The sequence below is a fragment of the Anopheles funestus genome, chromosome 3RL (assembly GCF_943734845.2).
Source record: "Anopheles funestus chromosome 3RL, idAnoFuneDA-416_04, whole genome shotgun sequence".
NCBI classification, from domain to species: domain Eukaryota; kingdom Metazoa; phylum Arthropoda; class Insecta; order Diptera; family Culicidae; genus Anopheles; species Anopheles funestus.
This window is the reverse complement of record NC_064599.1, coordinates 52,052,211-52,077,188: the sequence shown is the minus strand read 5'-3', so window position 1 is coordinate 52,077,188 and position 24,978 is coordinate 52,052,211. Positions and strand designations below refer to the sequence as shown.

The following is a 24,978-nucleotide window of genomic DNA, read 5'->3' as shown; positions in this document are numbered from 1 at the left end:
AGTACCGATGGAACGGGATCCAGCCAAGCTGCAGCACATCGTCGGCGAACTTTTTCCGGTGCAACCGCCCATGGAATGGCCCACGGCAACAGGATTGACGGACGAGGACACGGCACGGGATGCCGTTACCGAGGACGAGCTGGTGAGCATTGCAAAATCGCTCAATCCCCAGCGTGCCCCAGGAGACGACAACATTCCGAACGTGGCCTTGATTGCGGCGATGACGGCGTTTCCACACGTCTTCATGAGAACGTTCCAGCATTACATCGATTCCGGCCACTTCCCCGTCGAATGGAAGAGGCAACGGCTAGTGCTGTTCTCGAAGGCCGGGAAACCACCCGGAGAATCATCGTCGTACCGGCCAATCTGCCTGCTGAGTGTTCTGGGAAAAGTGTTGGAGCGACTCATACAGCGCAGACTTACGGAGCATCTGGATGCAACGGGCGGTCTCGCTGATGCCCAATACGGATTCAGGAAAGGACGCTCAACCATGGATGCCATCAACAGGGTGATTGCCAACGGAAGGGTTGCGCTCGACAAGAAGCGCAGGGGCGATCGACTGTGTGCGATGGTGACAATCGACGTGAAGAACGCCTTCAACACGGCCAACTGGACAGCGATCGGAGCAGCTCTGCAGCGAAGGAACACGCCACCGTACCTCCAGGCGCTGCTGTGGAACTACTTCACCAATCGCACGCTCCACTACGAAACGGATGAAGGAATGGTCTCGTTACCAGTATCGGCAGGCGTCCCGCAGGGTTCGGTTCTAGGACCAACACTGTGGAATGTTATGTACGATGACCTTCTTCGTTTGGAGCTGTTCGGAAAGCGTGCGGACATTATAGGGTTTGCTGACGACGTGGCGTTTACCCTTATCGGGAGGGACCCGCAGGAAATCAGCAACCTTGCTACGAGGAACCTGGAGATGATCGAGCGTTGGATGGATGGAGTGGGACTGAAGCTGGCCCATCAAAAGACCGGCTACATGATCTTCTGCACTCATCACAACCCGCAGGTAGGTCAACTACGTGCGGGGGGACACACGATCGTATCCACGGAATCGCTCAAGTACCTGGGGGTCGAGCTCTGCCGCAAACAGCACCACGGTCGGCATTTGGAGAAGGTTTGCAGCAAGGCATCACGTATCACGAATGTCTTGACCGCTCTGATGCCGAATAAGTGTGGCCCAAAAAGCAGCAGAAGGAGACCCTTGGTTAACGTTGGGAATAGCATTGTCCGTTACGCGGCACCATCGTGGGGACGGACGCTTCTTCAGAAGGACGTTCACCGGACCACGGTTCAGAGGACGCACCGCACAGGAGTTCTTCGAGTGGCCAGTGCCTTCCAAACGGTCTCCTACGATGCCGCTTGCGTGGTCGCAAGCACTATCCCGTTAGTCCTTCTCCTAGAGGAGGACATCCGCTGCCACGACGAAAAGGTAGCGAGGGGAAGTCCAGGACCAGACATACGAAAGCGGCAAAGGGAAGAGACCATGGGACGCTGGCAACAACAATGGACAGCCGGAGCGGGGCAGCCGAGATCGCCGGGGATGAAGACGAGGAGAATTATCCCGGACATTATGTCCTGGGTAAATCGCAAGCACGGAGAAATTGATTTTTATCTCTCTCAACTCTTTACAGGGCATGGGTTTCTCCGGAGCTACTTCGTCGAAAAAGGCATCCTCGACGGCTCGCCAAACTGCCCGGTGTGTGAACACCAAGTGGAAGATGTCGACCACGTAATGTTCCACTGTCCACGGTTTGCTCGAACCCAACACGAGATGCAGCAGCAGAGCCACACCCGCTTGACGATAGAAAATCTTGCAGCGGAAATGTGTGCCAACAGCAGCACATGGGAAGCAGTCCGGACCGCCGCAAGGACCATCTTCAGAAACCTCCAAGTGAGATGGAATGAGGAAAGTCCACCTACGGCCAGACGGAGACGACAACAACGACGGCGGAACACGGTACAAACGGGACCGCACCAAAGGACGACGACAACGGAAGCAGCAGCAGCAGCAACGAGTAACCAGAGCAGCAGCAGGAGCTAGACCCCACCGGAAGTAGCGGCTACGGACGGGCGGAATTAAGCAGCAGCAGCGGAAGGAAGGCACGAAGCAGCAGCAGCAGCTGAGACAACTAGGACGGATGACGCAGTAGCAGCATTGGAAAGCAGCAGCGCGTCAACAGGATGGGTGCATCGCACAAACGTTCCTGCATGGAGTACTACGCACATCAAGCGCATCGGCAGGGTTCGGATCAGGTCGAGGAGTGGTTTAGTTAGGGTCCCATCGGCTGCCGGGTCCGCTTCACGGGCCCAGCGTCACGATGAATCCCACATAACCCATCTCGGAGGGATTGGTTTGTAGCCGCAAGCCGCCCTTCGAGGTGGGTACCTTTTGAAGGTTCCCTCCCCGTTAACAAAAAAAAAAAAAAAAAAAAAAAAAAAAAAAAAAAAAAAAAAAAAAAAAAAAGGGATTTCTGCAGGAAGTGGCCAATCGTGCACGACCCAGAAGCAGAAATTTCAAAGTGAATGTCAAAGTGAACGTTAGTGCTCGAAAACTGCTCGAAGGAAGGAAAGTGCCCAATAAACAAATTCGGGAAACCGGTGGTATCACCAGTGTGACCAGATTGTTTTCCTCGTTATCGGTAGGAAAGCAAAAAAAATTATCGGTAGTTGTCGGTATGATCCTAATTCTGTTAAGCTCATGTTCTCTTCAGCTAATACCATCAATTATCATACATAAATTGTAAAGACAAGTTGTCAAAAACGGAAGATTTGTATTATAACAGTCAAGTTTGTGATCTGTTGGAAAAATCAAATTTAACGAAAGGAAAGGTTACAAACAAGCAGGCTAGATTTGCATCCTTATACACAAACGGAAAGGCGAAACTCTCAAACAACTTTCCGTCAGCTTTTTCTCACGGAAAGGTGCCAATTTCGGAGCGCGTGGCATATTTTTGTTGCATTTTAGTGCATAAACTATTGGAGTAAGCAAATGTTTTTGTAAAAACATTAATTTATGAATAACTTTTCATGTTTTCGCTCATAATATTGCATATGTTTAGGAACAACAAGGAGCCTCGCATATCCATTTGTCCTCTGAAGTATCTTCCTAAATTTCCTAAATTTAACACTTGACAAACGCCACGGAGATAAAAAAACACGGCATTGAACATTTGTGTATGAAAATTGATGCGAATATGTTCGTGTGGGGGGGGGGGGGGGGGTCAGGTGTTCGCAGTGAAAATGGAAATGCTGAACTGTTGTGAATTTTGTCGTTTTCAGCGGCACAAAAAGAGCCAAAAATCGGGAGAAATATGCAGTCTTTGATTGTCTGTAGACAATTCATTCTTACATTTATGACTTCTTCAGCAATATTTCCGGTGATTTCCGGTAGGACTCTTGAAAAATCGGTAGTTTCAGGGTACTCGCCTGTGAATCGGTAGGCTAATCAAAAATCGGTAGGAATACAGATAAATCGGTAGTTCTGGTCACACTAGGTATCACTCTGACTGCTCGAATAAGAGCTCGATTCGAGCTTGTAGGGAATTTGGAACTGCTCGTGTTTTCTAAATTTTTCAAATTTTTCTAAAATACTCGGGAGAGCGTGGAGAAACCATCTGGGAGCGATAATAAAAAAAAAGAAGCCGCGAAAAGTCGAGTTCAAAGCAGGAGGGCCCGAGACATGGAGATGTCCGGGCGATCCCTCCGTCCTAGGACAGAGTCAGCGGAGGAGAGACCGGCCAAGCCGCCGCTCATAACGGAGCCAAGAGTGGTTCGAAGCAATAAGGTGGGTCCGGGTGTCTCCAATGGGGAGCTTCGCAGACTGTTGGAGAGCTCGGGTCTCGCAAATGAGGAGCTTGCGAAGATTGTAAAGGATCTGCAGGAGGAAATCTCATTGCTGCGGGTCCAAATGCGGGAGGAGGCCGAAGCAGCCAGGAAGGAGCTGCAAGCGGTACGCGAGGAGTCGCGTTACCGGGATCAGTGCGCTCGAGAGGATAATGCCGCCCTTCGAGCGGAGTTGAAAGCGGAAAGGGAGCAGAAACGGCAACAGCGGCCGCAACAGCAGCAGCGAGTGGAGCAGCAGCGAGACCAACAGCGACCGCAGCATCAACAGGAGAAGCAGCAGCAGCAGTTGCAGCAGATGGAGAACCGAAGCCAGTGGCCCACGGTTGAAGAGGGTGAATCCTGGGCTGTGGTGGCTTGGGGTAAGCCGCAACGCTTGCATCAGCAGCAACATCAGCAGTTGCAACGTCAACAGCCACTGAAGCGGCAACAACAGCAGCCGCAGCAACAACAGTCGGGGTGAAGGGTACAACCGGTGCAGGTGCAGCGACACGAACAGTTGCAGCGAGAAAAGAAGCGCCCGGCGCGAAAACGCCTCGACGAGATAGTGGTTGTCCCAGCGAGCGGGGTGAGCTTCTGCAACGTTTACGAAGCGGTCAGGCTTAATCCGGTTCTACAGGACCATCAACGCCAGATCGGAGTGGGAAAGCGGACACCGCGGGAACACCTACGGTTACCGTTGAGTCGCGACACCGATAGTGCTACCTTACTGGTTAAGGTTCAGGAAACCCTAGGTGAAAAGGGCACGGCACGATTGGTAACGGAAATGTCGGAATTGTTGGTGACCAACATTGACCACCTGGCGGAGGAGACGGACATCCGTAAGGCCATCGTGACTCAGCTTGGCAAAACGGAGACTGGGGCCACAATTAGTGTGTGGGAACAGCGGGATGGTACACAACGAGCTAGAGTTCGTCTACCGCGCAGCGAAGCAGAGAATCTGGTTGGAAAGCGGCTCCAGATAAGTTACTCGGTTTGTAACGTCTGGGAGGCGCCGAAGGCCAACATGAAGGATCGTCGTTGCTTCCGGTGTTTAGAGCGAGGGCATTTGGCACAGGAGTGTCATGTGTTTGCGTTGTGGCGGAAACGACCATAAAGCTGCAACATGCCTGGCAAACGTGAGATGCATTAAGTGCGGGGGAACGCACCGCATAGCTGCTGCATCCTGTCCGCAACACGATGCGGGAGGAAGGAGTCGACGTTGCATTCTTGTCGGAGTTATGCTACGTTCCGAACAATAACGGGAACTGGGTAGCGGACTGCGACCTGAAGGTGGCCATCGTGTGTAGCGGGAATCGCTTTCCGATTCAGAAGGTGTGGAGCGTGCAGCATTCCGGCATCGTGGCGGCGGAGGTAGCAGACATATTTCTGATATGTTGCTACATCTCCCCGTCGAGCGGCGTGCCTGAGTTCGAAGCGTACTTGGAGCGTATCGAGATGATTGCCAGTGGACATCCACGTGTGGTGCTAGCGGGAGACTTCAACGCCTGGCACAGCGCCTGGGGAAGCAGACGTTCTAGCCAGAAGGGGGAGGCGCTTCTCCAGACAGCAGAGAGCTTGAGTCTGGAGGTCCTTAACATCGGATCGGCTCCCACCTTTATCGGCAAAGGAGTAGCTCGTCCCAGTAGGGTGGATGTTGCGTTCGCCTCAACATGCATCAGCCGGCGGGATTTGGCAACTAATCCGGAGAGGTGCTGGAGGTTGCTGAGTCGCTACTCGTACAGCGATCATATGTACATCCGGTTTGCTGTCGGGGCGCACGTGGCAGACGACGGGAGACCTCGGCTGTTCCAGAGGCGGGAACGAGATGGCGGACCAGATAGTTTTGTCCTCGGCTTTTCCAGCTTGCACTGGGAGCAGCGCAGTTCGCTGATGCAGTCACCAATGCGGAAGGCCTGGAACGAGCGCTGACGAGGGCGTGCGATGGAGTGATGTCGCGGGTGTATCCGTCGCAGGTGTTTGTTGGCCGACCAGCCTATTGGTGGACGCCGGAAATCGGTCGTCTGTGCGAGGAGTGCCGTGTGGCCAGACAGAGGTTGGATGGCGAGAGCTCTGGTCTTGGGAGAGTCGACGCTGCTGACCAGTACCAGCAGGCCAGAACTGCCCTCAAGGCGGCCATCAAGGACAGCAAGGAGCGGACAGCAAGGAGATGCTGCAGGGCCTTGCAGATGATCAGACAGGACAGTGGTTCCGTACGGTTCTTCGACGGCTGCAGGGTAGCGGGACGGCGAGAGAGCGAGAAGTCCTGCGGAGAGTGGTTGATGAGCTGTTCCCGGAACATCCTCCTGTGGTCTGGTCGGAGGAGATGAACACGGACTGCTCGGGGACGATAAGGTCGGTGACCATCGAGGAGCTGAGGACAATTGCGACCAAAATAAACCCGAGAAAGGCACCGGGTCTGGATGGCCTGCCAAATGCAGCCTTACCGGCTGCCATCCGCGAGTATCCGGAGACTTTTCAGGCGCTCTACCAACAGTGCTTGGATTCGGCCACCGTTCCACCGGAGTGGAAGCGCCAGAAGCTGGTGCTACTGCCGAAGCCAGGTAAACCACCGGGCGACCCGTCATCTTCTCGCCCAGTGTGCCTTCTGAACACCGTTGGCAAGGCATTTGAGAGGCTGGTGCTGGAGCGACTGAACGAGGTGCTGGAGGATCCGGATGCGGTGCGGTTGGCCGAAAACCAGTTCGGGTTCCGGAAGGGGAGGTCGACTCTGCAGGCGATACAGCTGGTAGTGGACGCAGGACGACGTGCTATGTCGTTCGGACGGACGAACAGCCGGGACAAGCGCTGTCTCCTGGTTGTTGCACTCGTCATTCAGAATGCATTTAACAAGTCTTGCCAGTTGGCAAGCGATCGAAGAGGCTCTTAGCGAAAAAGGGTGTTCCGGTGCAGCTGCAACGAATCATCAGGAGTTACTTCACCGACCGAGAGCTCGTATACGACACCAGCGATGGGCCAGTGACGCGTTGAGTGACTGCAGGCGTTCTGCAGGGATCGATTCTAGGACCGACACTGTGGAACGTCATGTATGACGGCGTGTTGCGGGTCCAGCTCCCGGAAGGTGTGAGTATCGTTGGATTCGCCGACGATATCGAGGTCCTGGCAGAGGGATGTACACCAGAGGAGGCTGCATCGTCTTTTGCCACGGACGTCAGCAGGAGACAGATCCGGAGCGAGGAACGAGAGGTCACCTTACAACAGTGGCAGCTCGAGTGGGACGAGGCGGCAGTGGCTCCCGGATCCAGCAGGTACGTGCGCTGGGCCCACCGTATGATTCCACGGTTGCGTCCATGGATCGATCGAAAGCACGGAGAGGTAGATTTATATCTCTCCCAGGTGCTAACGGGACACGGCTTTCTGCGTGAATTCCTGCACGTCTGCGGGTTTGCCGTGTCTCCGGAATGCCCGAGGTGCTCCAGAGGAGTGGTCGAGTCCGTGGAGCACGTGATGTTCCAGTGTCCGGCGTTTGAAGACGTGAGACGAGAGCTGTTGTGTTGGGGTACGGCGGACCAAATAGACTCCAGCAACCTGCCATCAAAACTGCTGGAGAGTAAGGAGAATTGGTGCCGCGTACAGGAGGCTGCAAAGTTGGTGATGTCGGCGTTGCAGCAGATCTGGCGAGATGAGGAGGTCGCCAACAACAACACTGCCAACCAGGCATCTCCAGAGGCTCAGGAAGCGGCCGATCTGCAATCTTCGCTGTATGGTCAACAGCAGCAGGAAGCAACCGATCGAGCGGCTCGAGGTCGTTGCTTTAGAGCGCGAGCATACGGTAGAGCGCGAGCAAACGATAGAGCTGAGCAGCAACTGGCGGCGGATGTGCGTGCGGCGCAAGCTGCTCGTGACGACGAGATACTGCGGACTGCAGTCGAGGCCGAGAGGCTGGGAACAGCGCCACCCCCCATTCCCAGACGCAGCAGGGGGAGACCACCATCCCCTGAGACGCTGCGTATGAGGCGTGAGCGCCGGATCTATATGCAGCGAATATGGAGAGGTCGAATGAGGGATGGAATGCTGCCACCGGTTCCTTCCGGAGGAGGTCGGAGACGTCGGGCTGCGCCATCGGAGGTGGAGCTGATCCGAAGACGGCGAAGAAGGAACGAGATGGAGAGGGCACGACGACAGCGGACAGCTGCAGAAAGAGGTCGCGCTCCAGCTCGACAAACTCCGGCAGAGGAGGCTTCGTTAACGGAAGCAGCGACGTAGGGTCGCTAACGGAGGACTTCTTTTGGGGAGGGCTCTTAAGGCCAATGGGGTTGGAATGAATGGTCGAAATCGGAAGTCAAAGGAAAAAATCAAACTTCTTCGCAAAACCCTAGCGGGGGAAGTCGAAGAAGAAGGAGTAAAAGATTTGTTCAGGGAAAAAAAATCTGAATAAAACAAAATCTTTTAAATTGTTAAAAAAAAAAGGATCGAGTTAAGATCAAGAAGCTAGGAACCTCGTACACCATCGCCAAACGACGACTCCACTCGTTGAGCCGTCGGCTTAATGCCAACCCTGAATTGAAGGCACAATATCAGGAGTTTTTGAATGAATATCTGCGATTAGGGTACATGGTAGAAATCGATCCTGATCCAGTAAATGAAAAGATTGCTCACATCGAAACTACGAGTGGTTTTCGATGCCTCTTGTTCGACGGATTCTGGAATATCATTAAATGATGCCTTGCTAGTCGGTCCGGTAATTCAAGAAGATCTATTGAGCATTATAATGCGATTTCGTATGCCAAAATATGCGCTAACGGCGGACATCGAAAAGATGTATCGTCAAGTATGGATAGCAGAAGCAGACTGTCCGTTACAACGTATCTTTGGGAAGATTTTTGTTTCCGGCCAGTAAACGTCGTAGATTATACAGAGATGTTTGTTCACCATCTGATACCAACACCGTTGCCACGCCAGCACCCCCCGTCGTTACCCAAACTTCGAAAAGCATCCCGTACAACGCACCATCACTACCACCGACAATCACAGGCACTAATACCACACTCACTTCTGCAACTGCATTACCACTGTCAACACGACCGAATTACATGTGGATACACATCTCGAGCGTAGAACCGTCCGTCACAGCTGACCAAGTTGTCACCATGGTGAAAAATTGTTTAAATACCGAAGATGCTATCGGTTTCTGCCTGCTGAAGAAAGGTACTGATCCACGTTCAGTAAGAGCGCTCTCATTCAAGGTGAGAATCACCGCCGCGCTTCGGGTTAAAGCACTTTCCCCCGAATCTTGGCCGGCTGGGCTGCAGATACGTGAATTTATTGCGCGTATTCAACAGGCAAAAACACACAAAACGCACAAGAATGTCGCCTACTCTCATCAATCACCGTCGCTTCAACCAATGACTCCCGATCATACTCACTCACCACCTGACCCGAATAACACGCTGATTTCTCCAACTGAACTTCCTACGACGAATGCTAATACCAGAACGCACCAAACTACTTTGGACCAGTTTTTTCCTAAATAACCGCGCTCTACCACAGCACTTGCAAACATCATCGTATAATGTCACTCACACTATCACCGATGCTTTACCGTGCAGGACGAATACGGTGGTTCCGACCCGAAATGATCCTCTGCACTCATCATCAATGTTAGCGACCGCAGCGATGAAATCACAACGTATTTCTTTCTACTACCAGAATGTCCGAAGCATGCGTTCGAAGGATAGAGAATTTAGTTTATCGGTGTTGGAAGCTGATCATGACGTCATTATTCTCACCGAAACGTGGCTGGACTCAAGTTTACCATCTGCTCTCTTTTTCGACAAGAGCTTCTGTGTTTACCGCTGTGACAGGAACGCCGCTAGCAGTGTTTGCTCTCGCGGTGGCGGAGTTTTGATCGCTTGCTCTTCATCGCTCAATTCATATGAGATCCCGTTGCATCACCCGGCGCTCGAGATAATCTGTGTTTGTATCCTGTTCGCTAATACTCGCCTGCTCGTTGTTGCTGTCTACCTTCCTCCCAGCCATAGTGCGTGCGCGACAACGATCAGCACGGTTCTTGACTGCATCAGCAACATATGCTCATCTCTGCGGCCTGGCGACGGTTTCCTGCTTATTGGTGACTTTAATCAACCTTCGATTTCCTGGTCAGCTGCGATCGCCGATACCGATACTTCTTTCGAATTTTTTGAGCCAGTTTCTCTGTCTACACGTCGCGCTCAGTTCATCGATGATTTACATCACAACGCGCTTTTTCAAATTAATAACAAGATCAACTCCTCTGGCAACGTCCTTGATCTTATATTCGCTAACTCAGTAACAGCGTCCGCTTCATCGGTGGTATCAGTCAGCGATAATCCTCTGCTCCCGATTGATCATCATCACCCACCACTTGAGTTCGATGTAATAGCACCCGTTAATCTAGCTGCTAATATCACCACTGGAAAGCGTCTGAACTTCGCCCGGGCCGATATTCATAAACTTGAGAGTTTGATTTCATCTTTTGACGAACGTTTTAGCTGCAATGATTACGCTTCCCTTGACCTAGCAGTTAAGGCTTTCTCTGAGTTTATGTCACACGCGCTGCGCAAATGCGTGCCTCTGCAGCTACCACCCGGGGGACCACCGTGGGGTGATCGTACTTTACGAGCTCTGAAAAAAGCTAAACGTGTAGCATATCGGAATCTGCGTGCGCGGCGTTCGGCAACATCAAGGCAGCATTACAATACCGTGCACTCGCTCTACCGGCGCTACAATAGGTCTTGCTACCGAAGATATTTATACCGTGTCCAATTCAACCTGCACCGTAACCCACGGTTCTTCTGGAATTTTGTCAACAATAAACGTAATACATCTGGCCTTCCGAGTACCATAACTTACGGTGGGACCCTCGCGACTACACCTGCCGAGGTGTGCGAGTTATTTGCTACACGCTTCGCGGATTCATTCCAACCGGATGTCGTGGATCTCGAGACCGTAGACGCCGCACTGGTCAACACGCCCATGGGAGCCCTTTGTCCAGCTTTGCCTGTTATTAACGCGGAAAGTGTCGCAACCGCGATTAGACGCCTCAAATCGTCATACGCTCCGGGACCGGACGGCATACCTGCGATCATACTTAAACGCTGTGTATCTTCAATCGCTCCGATTTTATCTAAAATCTTTTGCGAATCATTGCAGTCTGGCACATTCCCTTCGGTATGGAAGAATTCTTGGATGGTCCCTATCTACTAAAAGGGGTGTAAATCTGACGCAGCTAACTATCGCGGCATCACGTCTCTTTGTGCTTGCGCTAAAGTGTTCGAGCTACAGGTTTATGAGCCGCTACTAGCCTCCGCTCGTAACTACATCAGTGCGACCCAGCATGGCTTCATGCCTAAACGATCAACAACGACCAATTTATTGGAATTTGTAAATCATTGCCACCGCTCGATCGATGAAGGAGTTCAAGTTGATGCCGTTTATACTGATATCAAAGCTGCGTTTGATAGCGTATCACATCGCATCCTGCTGGCCAAACTGAACTTTTTGGGCTTTCCTGATTTATTAACTAATTGGTTTAGATCGTATCTCACCGATCGCTGCTACAAGGTACGGATAGGCGACTCCTTATCTAGGACCATATCGGCGTCTTCTGGAGTGCCGCAAGGTAGCAATCTGGGTCCTTTGCTGTTTACTATCTTCGTCAATGATGTTTCAACGATCCTGCCATCCAACAATCACCTTTTGTACGCGGACGATGCGAAACTGTTTCGTGCGATTCGCTGTTCCGATGATCACTCTGTGCTGCAGGATTCGCTCAAGCAGTTTAACTCCTGGTGTGCACGTAACGCCTTGGCAATCTGTCCCGCGAAGTGCAGTGTGATAACGTTCAGCCGTTTAAAAGCCCCGGTAACATTCGCATACGAAATTGATGGCCTCGAACTTGAACGAAAGCAGTGCATTAGAGATCTTGGCATTCTTCTAGATTCGAGACTATCTTTCAATGATCAGCTCGAACACGCTGTCGCTAGGGGAAATCGTTTGGTCGGTCTGGTTGTTAACCTTACCCGCGAGCTCCGTGATCCTGTGTGCGCTAAAACGCTGTATTGTTCGCTCGTCCGATCGGTATTGGAGTACGCCAATGTCGTTTGGTGGCCTACGGCAGCTCGGCCACTTGCACGACTCGAGTCCATCCAGCGCAAATTTACGCGCTTCGCCTTGTGTTCCTGGGATCGCCAACTGGACTATCGGACCAGGTGCTTGCTGCTTGGCCTATCGCCCCTCGAGGAAAGGTTGCTGAACGCTAGGAGATTGTTCGTAGCGGGTCTATTGAATGGCCACGTCGACTCTGCTACACTACTCTCGTCCATCAACCTTTACGTTCCGGCCCGTTCTCTCCGGACGCGATCCTTGTTGGCGGTGGAAAATCGGCGCACAGTGTTTGGATCATCCGACCCTTTCCTGGTCATGTGTCGCAACTTTAACGATGTCTCCGATGCGTTCGAGCCAGGCATAACAACTGCGACTTTCGTCGACAACATTAGTATCCAGCGCGCTACCTCGGATTCCTAACGTCTTAAATAGTCATTTTCATGTTGTGAACGCTGTCGAGTGGGCTTCAAGAGTCCGTTGACTAATAAATAAATAATAATAATAATAATAATAATAATAATACAGAACATGGTGGAATTCGTACGTATCAACTGAAAACTATTACATATGGAACATCATCAGCTCCATACTTGGCCACCAAGTGTCTGCAAGCATTATCAAAAGAGGCAAAGGAATCGCACCCTGTGGCTTCACAATCCTTGGCGACAGACTTTTACATGGACGACATGATTAGTGGTGTAGACACTGTCGAACAAGGCAAGCGTTTATGTGAAGAAATGGCCGAGTTGTTGCAGTCTGCTGGTATTCATCTAAGGAAGTGGGCATCTAATTCAAAGGAGAGTTTTAGTACGCTTCCAACCCAACTGCGTCAAATGGGTTCGGAGCTGTTGATACATCCTAACAAATCCATTAAAGCCCTTGGATTAAAATGGTCACCAAAAGCAGACAGCCTAGGTTTCGACATACCCAATTGGAATTGTGTCGAACAAATTTTCAAACGCAGTGTTATCTCCGACACAGCACGCTTGTTTGATCCCTTGGGGCTAATCGGACCAGTTATTGTAATCGCAAAATGCTTCCTGCAGGAACTGTGGGAGAAGAAGATCGACTGGGATCAACCGCTGGATGGAGACTTGCGACAAAGGTGGATGAATTTTAAGCAAGACATAATTCATGTTGCAGAGATAACGGTCGCACGTCGAGTGATAGCTGAAGACGCAGAAGTCATAGAGTTACACGGATTTAGTGATGCATCGGAAAAGGCGTATGGTGCCTGCATCTATATGCGAACTACATCGGTATATGGTACTATAAAGGTAGAGCTGATGTGTGCCAAGTCCAAGGTAGCGCCTATTGAAAATGCAAGGAAACAGAAAAGAGTAATGCTACCAAGGTTGGAATTGTCGGGCGCTTTATTACTGTGCCATTTGTGGAAAAAAACTACAGAGCAGCTTAAAACGCGACATAAAGTGCACATTTTGGGTGGATTCAACGATAGTGCTGCACTGGATACCTGGAAATCCGTTGCGATGTATCGTCAAGTATGGATAGCAGAAGCAGACTGTCCGTTACAACGTATCTTTGGGAAGATACAGAACATGGTGGAATTCGTACGTATCAACTGAAAACTATTACATATGGAACATCATCAGCTCCATACTTGGCCACCAAGTGTCTGCAAGCATTATCAAAAGAGGCAAAGGAATCGCACCCTGTGGCTTCACAATCCTTGGCGACAGACTTTTACATGGACGACATGATTAGTGGTGTAGACACTGTCGAACAAGGCAAGCGTTTATGTGAAGAAATGGCCGAGTTGTTGCAGTCTGCTGGTATTCATCTAAGGAAGTGGGCATCTAATTCAAAGGAGAGTTTTAGTACGCTTCCAACCCAACTGCGTCAAATGGGTTCGGAGCTGTTGATACATCCTAACAAATCCATTAAAGCCCTTGGATTAAAATGGTCACCAAAAGCAGACAGCCTAGGTTTCGACATACCCAATTGGAATTGTGTCGAACAAATTTTCAAACGCAGTGTTATCTCCGACACAGCACGCTTGTTTGATCCCTTGGGGCTAATCGGACCAGTTATTGTAATCGCAAAATGCTTCCTGCAGGAACTGTGGGAGAAGAAGATCGACTGGGATCAACCGCTGGATGGAGACTTGCGACAAAGGTGGATGAATTTTAAGCAAGACATAATTCATGTTGCAGAGATAACGGTCGCACGTCGAGTGGTAGCTGAAGACGCAGAAGTCATAGAGTTACACGGATTTAGTGATGCATCGGAAAAGGCGTATGGTGCCTGCATCTATATGCGAACTACATCGGTATATGGTACTATAAAGGTAGAGCTGATGTGTGCCAAGTCCAAGGTAGCGCCTATTGAAAATGCAAGGAAACAGAAAAGAGTAATGCTACCAAGGTTGGAATTGTCGGGCGCTTTATTACTGTGCCATTTGTGGAAAAAACTACAGAGCAGCTTAAAACGCGACATAAAGTGCACATTTTGGGTGGATTCAACGATAGTGCTGCACTGGATACCTGGAAATCCGTTGCGATGTATCGTCAAGTATGGATAGCAGAAGCAGACTGTCCGTTACAACGTATCTTTGGGAAGATACAGAACATGGTGGAATTCGTACGTATCAACTGAAAACTATTACATATGGAACATCATCAGCTCCATACTTGGCCACCAAGTGTCTGCAAGCATTATCAAAAGAGGCAAAGGAATCGCACCCTGTGGCTTCACAATCCTTGGCGACAGACTTTTACATGGACGACATGATTAGTGGTGTAGACACTGTCGAACAAGGCAAGCGTTTATGTGAAGAAATGGCCGAGTTGTTGCAGTCTGCTGGTATTCATCTAAGGAAGTGGGCATCTAATTCAAAGGAGAGTTTTAGTACGCTTCCAACCCAACTGCGTCAAATGGGTTCGGAGCTGTTGATACATCCTAACAAATCCATTAAAGCCCTTGGATTAAAATGGTCACCAAAAGCAGACAGCCTAGGTTTCGACATACCCAATTGGAATTGTGTCGAACAAATTTTCAAACGCAGTGTTATCTCCGACACAGCACGCTTGTTTGATCCCTTGGGGCTAATCGGACCAGTTATTGTAATCGCAAAATGCTTCCTGCAGGAACTGTGGAAGAAGAAGATCGACTGGGATCAACCGCTGGATGGAGACTTGCGACGAAGGTGGATGAATTTTAAGCAAGACATGATTCATGTTGCAGAGATAACGGTCGCACGTCGAGTGGTAGCTGAAGACGCAGAAGTCATAGAGTTACACGGATTTAGTGATGCATCGGAAAAGGCGTATGGTGCCTGCATCTATATGCGAACTACATCGGTATATGGTACTATATGTTAGAGCCGGTGATGAAACGTGTACACACGCGGTGGCTGATGGATGTGAACTAAACTATCTTTATTGGTTGTGTAGTTGAGGTGCTTACAGTTAAGGTGTTATATATGCTATAATCTAAGGTGTGACACATTGCCATAATGATATATATATATATATATATACATTATTTTTAACACTCCCCCTCAATGTGACATATCTATTTTTCTTAGTCCTATTTGTTCCAAACTTTCATGTAACTTTTGGGGTCCTAACGGCTTTGTCAAAAGATCTGCTTTCATTTTATCCGTTGGACAGTATTCAATTTTTATCGTTCTATTTTCGCACAATTCTTTGATAAACTGGTATTTCGTGTCAATATGTTTGGATCTTCTACTTATGCGTTCAGTTTTGATGAAGTTTATGCATCCTTGATTATCTTCATTTATGATGGTCGGACATTTTTGATGTTCTCCGAAATCTGTGAGAAGCTGCCTTATCCAGATTGTTTCCTGACAACATTCGCTTAATGCAACATATTCACTTTCCATAGAGGACAGTGATACACATTGTTGGCGTCTACTAGCCCACATTATTGTTCCACCACCGTATTGGAACAACATTCCAGTAGTGGATCTGCGTGTTTCTATATCACCACTCCAATCTGCATCAGAGTAACCGACCAGTTTGTGTTTGGAATTATTACCTAGTTCGAGGTGGTAATCTATTGTCCCTTTTAAATATCTCAATATGCGTTTTGCAGCTATCCAATCCTGTTCACTTGGATTACTAAACTTTCGCCCTAAAATTGCTACACTAGTGGCTATATCTGGTCGAGCCACTACTGCTAGATAAATAAGTCCGCCAATTAAGCTTCGGTATTTTGTAGCATCTATGAAGCTCTTTCCTTCAACTAGGGTTTTTGAGTAAGCTACATCCATAGGAGTGGATATTTGTTTACAGTCAGTCATTCCGAAATCTTCAAGTAGTTTTACTATGTAGTTCTTCAAATTAAGGAGAAAGGTATTATTTTTCCTTATTACTTCTACACCTAGGAAATTCCGAACTGCTCCTAAATCAGTGATATTAAATTCTTCTTTTAGTTTACTTATTGTTTCCTCCATTTCTTTGTTGTTGTTTGAGGCCAAAAGTATATCATCTACATATACCATTAGAAATGACTTTTGATTTTCAGTCTGTTTTGAATAGAGACAAGGGTCTGCTTTTGCTGCAACGTATCCAATCGATAGTAAGACTTGGCTTAATTTCTTATACCAACATTTTGCTGATTGTCGCAATCCGTAAATACTCCTATTTAATTTGCATACCAGATGTTCTTTTCCTGGTTCTTCATAACCGGGAGGTTGTTTCATGTAAACCTCTTCATCCAAATTTCCATACAAATATGCAGTTTTTACATCAATATGATTTACTTTCATGCCTTTCATTGCAGCGATCGTTAAGAAAATACGGAACGTAGTTTGTTTCGTTACTGGGGCATATACATCATTTATGTCTATTCCAGATTCTTGAGCAAATCCTTGAGCTACCAGTCTAGCTTTAAATTTTGCGATTTTATTATCTGAGTTTCTTTTAATTTTGTATACCCATTTTGACCCTATTATTTTGTGTCCTTCTGGTAATTCTGATAAATTCCATGTTCCGTGTTTTTCATGAGCTTTTAGCTCCTCTTCCATAGCTTTTCTCCAATTGTTGTCATCCATAGCTTGGATGTAATTTGTTGGCTCATTTTTGTCGATACTTATCTCCGATAAATAGGAAAGATTGTAATCTCCTAAATAATTTGGATTTTTTCCTTTGTTCGCACGATTTGATCTTCTAATGTTTATATTTTGTTCTTCATTCTTTATCGAAGTATTAATCTCATTAGTCTCTTTTTCAGTTAGTACTTCATTCTCTATCGGAGTATTAATTTCATTAGCCTCTTTTCCATTTAGTACTTCATTCTCTATCGGAGTATTAATTTCATTAGCCTCTTTTTCTGTTTGTTTTTCTATGGTTATTTCAAGTTCTTTATCTGGTTGTTCTTCGATATCATTTTTATCTTTTATTTCATGAATGAATCGAGCATCTCTGCTTATAGTTACTTTATTTGTAACAGTATTAAGAAACCTATATGCTTTGTGGTTAGCAGCATACCCTACAAAAATTAGTTTTTCCGCCTTTTTATCTAATTTTTTACGGTTCTGTTGAGGTATGTGTACGTATGCTACGCTTCCAAACATTTTCATATGGCTAACATGCGGTTTTCTCTTGTGCCATTTTTCAAAAGGAGTGCATTTTATCGGAGCTGTGTAAGTTCTATTTTGTATGTAATTAGCTGTAAGTACAGCTTCTCCCCAAAACCTTTTGTCCAGTTTCGCGTCAAAAAGTAAACACTTTGCCATTTCTATTAGTGATCTGTTCTTCCTTTCCGCTACTCCGTTAGACTGTGGTGAATAGGGTGTCGTAAATTGGGGTTCGATTCCTTCTTTTCTATAAAATTCTAACAGCTCTATGTTATTATATTCTCCCCCTCCATCAGATCTTATAAATTTGGGGTTGCTGCCAAACAAATTTCTCACCCAAGACACGTATTCCATTATTTTATGTTTAACATCCGATTTGTTATTAAGCAGAAAAATTACTGAATAACGGCTATAATCATCGATCAGCGTCATTATGTATCTGTTGCCACTTGGTGTTTCTATCTCTAGTGGACCACATACGTCTGTATGTATGACATCTAAAACTTTTGGGGATGTTTGTTCTTCCCTTAAATGGAAAGGTAATCTAGTTAATTTTCCCTTTAGACATGTTTCGCATTCATGCATTATACCACATTTTTTGTAATTAATCCCTGTCACCATTTTACCTTTAATCATTGTTTCGATGGCTCTCCAATCTCGATGTCCAAAAGTTCTATGCAGGTTATGTTCACAACTATCAGTGTGATACTTGTCGAACACCGCATTTGCCGATTCTGTATGTCCTAGCACGTACAATCCATTACGTTCCCGAACAACTGCCGTTTCGTTGGTTTGAAGATTGACGATGTTTGCGCCGTGTTTTTCAAAAATAACTTTGAACGGTTTTTCAGTTATTTTTCGTACGGATAGCAAATTCGCTGCTAGGTCGGCGCATATTTGACGTTGCTCAGCGTTATTGTTACAGTTTCGCCATTTTGATTTACTCCATCGACTTTGCAATCGCCTTTTCCCTGTACCCATATTTTTCTTCCATCGGCTATTGTTATAGGTTCAGCAACACATTCGGTCAATTCGACAAATCGCTTTTTGTCTCCTGACATATGTGTGGTTGCACCGCTGTCCAAAATCCATCCACGTTCTTTCCATGTGTTTGTAACAAAAGCAAAGTTAGCTTCATCTTTTGTTTTCTTGTATGTGTTGGTTTTAGCACGGCGACAGTCCTTCTTCATATGTCCCGGTTTTCGACAGAAATTACAAACAATGACTTGTCTGTTCGGCTTGAAGTTTCGGCTGTGAAACGCCTGTTCACTTTTCGCATTATTTTCGTTGCGCTCTGCCAATCTATTTTGTTCATCGATGATTCTCGCCTTCACCGATTCCAGTGAAATACTGTTTTCAGGAGCACTGTCCAGTGCTGTTACTAGGCCGTCGTATGATGGTGGTAGAGTTCTTAGAAGCATGCAGATTCTTATTTCTTCTTCCAGATTTATTCCTGCAGCACTTAACTTTTCGCTTATATTTTCAAACTTTCGAATGTGTTCTTTTATGTCCCCGTTTGTATAATTTGTTCCACATAGCTTTTTCTAGTCGTTCGTTCGTGATGATTTTTTAGTGTATCATACACGTCTTTTGCATTGACACAATCTTTAACGATAGTTAGTTGATCGTCATCGATCATCAAAATTAACGTGGCTTTAGCCTTGGCATTTGCCTTTTTCCACTCGACTTTTGCTTGTCCCTCTTGCGTTGGCAGGTCATTTTGTACCACATCCCAAAGATCATCTTTTATTAGTACCATTTGAGCACGCACTTTCCACGTAGCCCAATTTTCGGCTGATAACTTTGCTATGCGTATTTTCTCATCCATTTTTAGCTCAAACTTTTATGCACCACTTCCGCGAATTATAGAACACTTCTTTTTGTTTCACTTTTTCTTGAGACCGTTAGCGCTCTGGGCCCATAACCTGTTAGAGCCGGTGATGAAACGTGTACACACGCCGTGGCTGATGGATGTGAACTAAACTATTTTTATTGGTTGTGTAGTTGAGGTGCTTACAGTTAAGGTGTTATATATGCTATAATCTAAGGTGTGACACATTGCCATAATGATATATATATATATATATATACATTATTTTTAACACTATAAAGGTAGAGCTGATGTGTGCCAAGTCCAAGGTAGCGCCTATTGAAAATGCAAGGAAACAGAAAAGAGTAATGCTACCAAGGTTGGAATTGTCGGGCGCTTTATTACTGTGCCATTTGTGGAAAAAACTACAGAGCAGCTTAAAACGCGACATAAAGTGCACATTTTGGGTGGATTCAACGATAGTGCTGCACTGGATACCTGGAAATCCGTTGCGATGTATCGTCAAGTATGGATAGCAGAAGTAGACTGTCCGTTACAACGTATCTTTGGGAAGATACAGAACATGGTGGAATTCGTACGTATCAACTGAAAACTATTACATATGGAACATCATCAGCTCCATACTTGGCCACCAAGTGTCTGCAAGCATTATCAAAAGAGGCAAAGGAATCGCACCCTGTGGCTTCACAATCCTTGGCGACAGACTTTTACATGGACGACATGATTAGTGGTGTATACACTGTCGAACAAGGCAAGCGTTTATGTGAAGAAATGGCCGAGTTGTTGCAGTCTGCTGGTATTCATCTAAGGAAGTGGGCATCTAATTCAAAGGAGAGTTTTAGTACGCTTCCAACCCAACTGCGTCAAATGGGTTCGGAGCTGTTGATACATCCTAACAAATCCATTAAAGCCCTTGGATTAAAATGGTCACCAAAAGCAGACAGCCTAGGTTTCGACATACCCAATTGGAATTGTGTCGAACAAATTTTCAAACGCAGTGTTATCTCCGACACAGCACGCTTGTTTGATCCCTTGGGGCTAATCGGACCAGTTATTGTAATCGCAAAATGCTTCCTGCAGGAACTGTGGGAGAAGAAGATCGACTGGGATCAACCGCTGGATGGAGACTTGCGACAAAGGTGGATGAATTTTAAGCAAGACATAATTCATGTTGCAGAGATAACGGTCGCACGTCGAGTGATAGCTGAAGACGCAGAAGTCATAGAGTTACACGGATTTAGTGATGCATCGGAAAAGGCGTATGGTGCCTGTGTAACAGGCTTTGATTTCACCTGTTAAGTCACCTGTTTTATCATCGGACTTTTCGGACGTAGGAAACATTGAGACGTTACAATAAATGGACACAGATTAGTTAAGTTCCCTGCCAAGTCCAGATTAAGTCTGTCTTGCTTTTCGGCCCGGTACATTATTATATCATTTTTAAGTTTGCTTACGTTTGACTTTGCCTTTGTTGTTCTTCTGTTGGTTCTGTTGTTCTGTTCTGTTCTGTTCTGTTGGTAACGCGGGTTGACCTACTTAAACGATTTCGATTCGTTTAAACGCTTTCGACATAGCGTGGACATGTTTTGCCTCGCAAACAATTTTGGGCTGCGCGGGTCAGTTTTGGTTTTTGGTTTGGTGTTATTAAATAATCATGTGTCCAATGCTTACGCAGCACATGTATCTTGCATTGGACTCATTTATTTTATGTGGGTTCTAAATTTGGGTTGCGTACTTGTGTTGCCTATTTCTCATGGTTGTGTTGTCTATTTCTTAAATAGCTGTTAATTTAATACTAGCTGTATAGCAGATTAGATTAGATATTATCTGCTACACCTCCCCTCTTTAGGAGAATTATGTTATGACTTGAAAGGAATGACATTATTCTTTACATTTGCGTTTTTATTCTGTTTTTATGTACTGTTGTTTCTTTGTCTGTTATGTTATGTCTTATAACGCAGTTTGTGTCATTGATGTCTATAATTGTGAATGGTCCAATGTATACCGGGTCTAACTTTCTTCTGTTTTCGTTTGTAAGGTATACCTGGTCTTCTAATTTAACATTACTAGGATTAGTATTTTGGTTTAATACGCTTTGTGTCCTGAATTTTGATTTAATTAGGTTGTTTGTAGCTGTTTCGTTGGTTTTCTGTAATTTGAATTTCATTTCGTTATAGTATTGTTCTATATTGTAGACTGGATCTATTTTTGTTTTGTATATATCTTGTGGTAAATTAGCTTGTCTTCCGAAAACTAGTTCGTAAGGTGTATATCCTGTAGCTGTGTGCATTGTGGTATTGTAAACGAATTCATAGAATTTTGTCCATTGATCCCAATCATCGTGGTGTTCATTAGTGTAACTCCTTATATATTCGTTTAGGCTTCTATGATTTCTTTCTAATGCTCCTATTGTTTGTGGGTGATATGCTGTAGCAAATGATTGTTTAATTTTGAGAATTTCGGAAATTTTCCTCAACACTTCGTTGTTGTATTCCAAACCTTGATCTGATTTTAGTTCTACAAAATTTCCAAATGTTAGTATGAAGTTTTCTACCAATGCTTTTGCTATTGTGTTAGCTTCTTTGTTGTAAATGGGTATTATTATTATATACTTGGTTAGTTCACACTGAATTGTTACGGCGTATCTATTGTTATTATTTGTTTTCGGTAGTGGTCCTACTGTATCTATTGCTATTACGTCAAATGGTTTTGAAGGAGTTGTCGTCACAACTGTTTCTTCTTTCGTATGTCTTGTCGTTTTATTCGTTATGCATGCTTGACATTTTTGTATGAATTTGCGGATATCCGTCTTCATATGCTTCCAGTTATATTTTTCTTTTAGTTTGCTATACAATCGATATAGGCCTATGTGTCGTCCCGAAGGGGTCACATGATAATCTGCGATTATTTTTAATTGTTCATCCTGCGATTTTATCCACCTGGGCGGAGTATATACGACAATTTCCATATCGGATATAGCTTTGATTGCTATTTTTTTTATTGTCTGAGGGGAATAAGATTAGAATATGCTATCATTCGTTTATTCTAATTGTACCTGGAGCTCAATAGTTTTGTTTGTTACGGCCAATTTTATTTTAAGAAGTTTTCTAACTTCTGAAGACTTATTTACTTCCCAGGCTGTGGGGTGATCAATCCCTGTCTGTTCTTCCTGTTTCTTTTGCAAGACTTGGTTTCTTGCCATTCCTCTTGTATTGACCATAAGTATTGTTTCAGTTTTTAGCTTTGGTATTGATGCTTATAATTTATCTTCATTATTCGTTAATCATTATTCGTGACAGTGCATCGGCAGTTCCATTTGCTTTACCAGCTAAGAATTCAATGTTAAAATCGAATTCTTCCAAATGCAGTCTCATCCTTGTTAGTTTAGAAGTCGGGTTTTTCATACCAAACACATATACTAAAGATCTATGATCTGTTCATACTAAGAATTTTCTTCCGTATACATATGGTTTGAAATAGTCAATAGCCTATTGTATTGCTGTTAATTCTTTTTCGATTGTTGGTTTGTTCTTTTCACCTGCAATGAAACCTTTGCTGGCAAATGCTATTTGGTGGTCATTACCATCCGTTATCTGTGATAATACTGTTCCACAAGCCATTTCTGAAGCATCTGTGGGTATTATAATTTGCTTCGTAAAATCCGGAAATTTTAATATGGTTGGTGATAGCAAGTTTTACTTTTATATTTCGAATGCATCTTGACATTATTTTGTCCATTCAAATTTTACATTCTTTTTAATTAGATTATTCAATGGTTTTGCTATTTTGGCAAAATCTTTTATGAGTTTTCTTAATAGTTGCAAAATGCCACAAACCGTGGAGATTCGTCTGCATTAGTTGGTACTGGGAATTTCTTTATTGATTCGTACTTTGAATCATCTGGATAAATTCCTTTATCAGAAATTTTATGCCCTAAATATATTACTTCTGTTTTGAAAAAATGACATTTTTCCGGGTCAAGTTTAAGATTATATTTTCTTAACCTATTAAAGACTTTTGCTTTGTATTTTGTTTTAATACCTCATAGTCTCTCGCTTCGTATTACCTCGCTTCGTGCGGGTAAGATGATTCCATCTATATCTCCATCTTCCAACAGATGATATATTTCTATGCCATTGTGAACCTAATAAAGTGATTCCATTCAGTATAATATATCTAATATAGTTTGAGACTAAATGAAATTTATGATTAATAGTAGTGTTGTTGAAATAAATTTGTGAATACGTTGAACCTAGTGTACTAATTGGATTGTTAGCAATTCCTCTTAATGTGATTAAATTGTTAGTATTGATGTAAGTATTTTGTTTTACTTTACATGCTTTAATTAAGAATACAGAAGCGCCTGTATCAACTAATAATGTACAATATTCATTGTTTGTAATTTGTAATTTAATTTTTACATAGTCTGCACCTGAAAGGTTTAATGTGTATATGTGTCGTTTTGAGTTGTCGTTTGGTATAAAAAATTGTTGTCCTGATCATTTGTTGTTGTAGCCAGGCGTACATTTCTGTTGCCAATAGTTCTCCATGTCGGATTTCTATTTACCGTTCTAGGTCTTTCGATTCTGTAATAGTTGTTCTGTTGAGTATAGTTGTTGTTGTAACTTTGTGGATATTCTCGTCCATTTCTGTTTTGATACCCTCGATTATTATTGTATTGTAACAGGTTTCGACCTTACCTGCGTTTGCCTCTTTGCTTATCATCGGACTGTCTTCCCTTGCGTTCCATCACTTGGTGAAAATTAGCAAAGCGCGGATATATCTTTGGGACTTAGTAAAGGTTGGACACACTGAGGCCTTACCAGTGGACACTCAACGGTCTGGAAATAAACGGACACAGATTGGTTACGTTCTATGCCAAGTCCAGATTAAGTCTGTCTTACTTTGGCCCGGTACTTTATTATATATCATTCTAAAAGTATGCTTAAGTTTGACGCCTTTGTCGTTCTTGGGCGGAGCCTCGCGGGTTGGCCTACTTTCTTGCGCTTAAACGCTTTTGTCATAGCGTGGACATGTTTTGCCTCGTAAACAATTTTGGGCTTCGCTGCGCGGGTCAGTTTTGATTTTTGATTTGGTGTTATTAAATAATCATCCGGGTTCTACCTGTTGACGTTTCCAATGGTTGTGGCTAATGCTTATGCAGCACATGTATGTAGCCTACTTGCATTGGACTCATTTACTTTATGTTTGGGACCTAAAGGGTTGATTTGAATTAGTTCAGGAATTATACACACATTTAGGAATTCAGGAATTACACATACTTAGGAATTCAGGAATTATACATAAAGCTAGGACGTAGTATTAGTAATATGACTGTCAGAAGATGACGATAAAATAAAAAAGGATTAGTAGCAATCTAAAGGTCGACTCAGCATCATCCCATTCCGTCATTATCACAAGCGCACAAGAGCTACCGATCATTGGTCCTTCGAACCGGATCTGTAAAATCAGATATTTCAACCGGATACAATCGGTGATAAGTGATTTAATCAATAGTTTGCTGAGCATCAAGTGGGAGTGAACGAAATAGTTAAATTTCGTACAGAACGGTGTGTTCTCCACTCCATTCCAGTGTGTGTGTGCTACTACTGCAAGGCAACCGTCGAACGATAAAGGTTCACAGGCTAAG

The 24,978-nt window shown here is 45.3% G+C and overlaps 3 protein-coding genes across 7 annotated transcripts in view; 2 read left to right on the top strand and 1 right to left on the bottom strand.

Moving 5' to 3' along the window:
- LOC125767227 (uncharacterized) overlaps nt 1–24,978 on the bottom strand; it is a 133,898-nt gene that overhangs the window by 57,080 nt on the left and 51,840 nt on the right. The window lies entirely within an intron of this gene.
- Nucleotides 1–24,978, top strand: part of LOC125767221 (uncharacterized) — an 82,365-nt gene that overhangs the window by 13,770 nt on the left and 43,617 nt on the right. The gene's annotated exons all lie outside the window — the stretch shown is intronic.
- LOC125769497 (nuclear transcription factor Y subunit beta-like) lies at nt 3,689–4,312 on the top strand. Its single transcript, XM_049438230.1, has one exon. The coding sequence runs from the start codon at nt 3,689–3,691 to the stop codon at nt 4,310–4,312; it is 624 nt and encodes a 207-aa protein (XP_049294187.1).

Excerpts from the sequence above, each read along its gene's own strand:
- LOC125769497 (XM_049438230.1), top strand. The coding sequence starts at position 3,689 with ATGGAGATGTCCGGGCGATCCCTCCGTCCTAGGACAGAGTCAGCGGAG.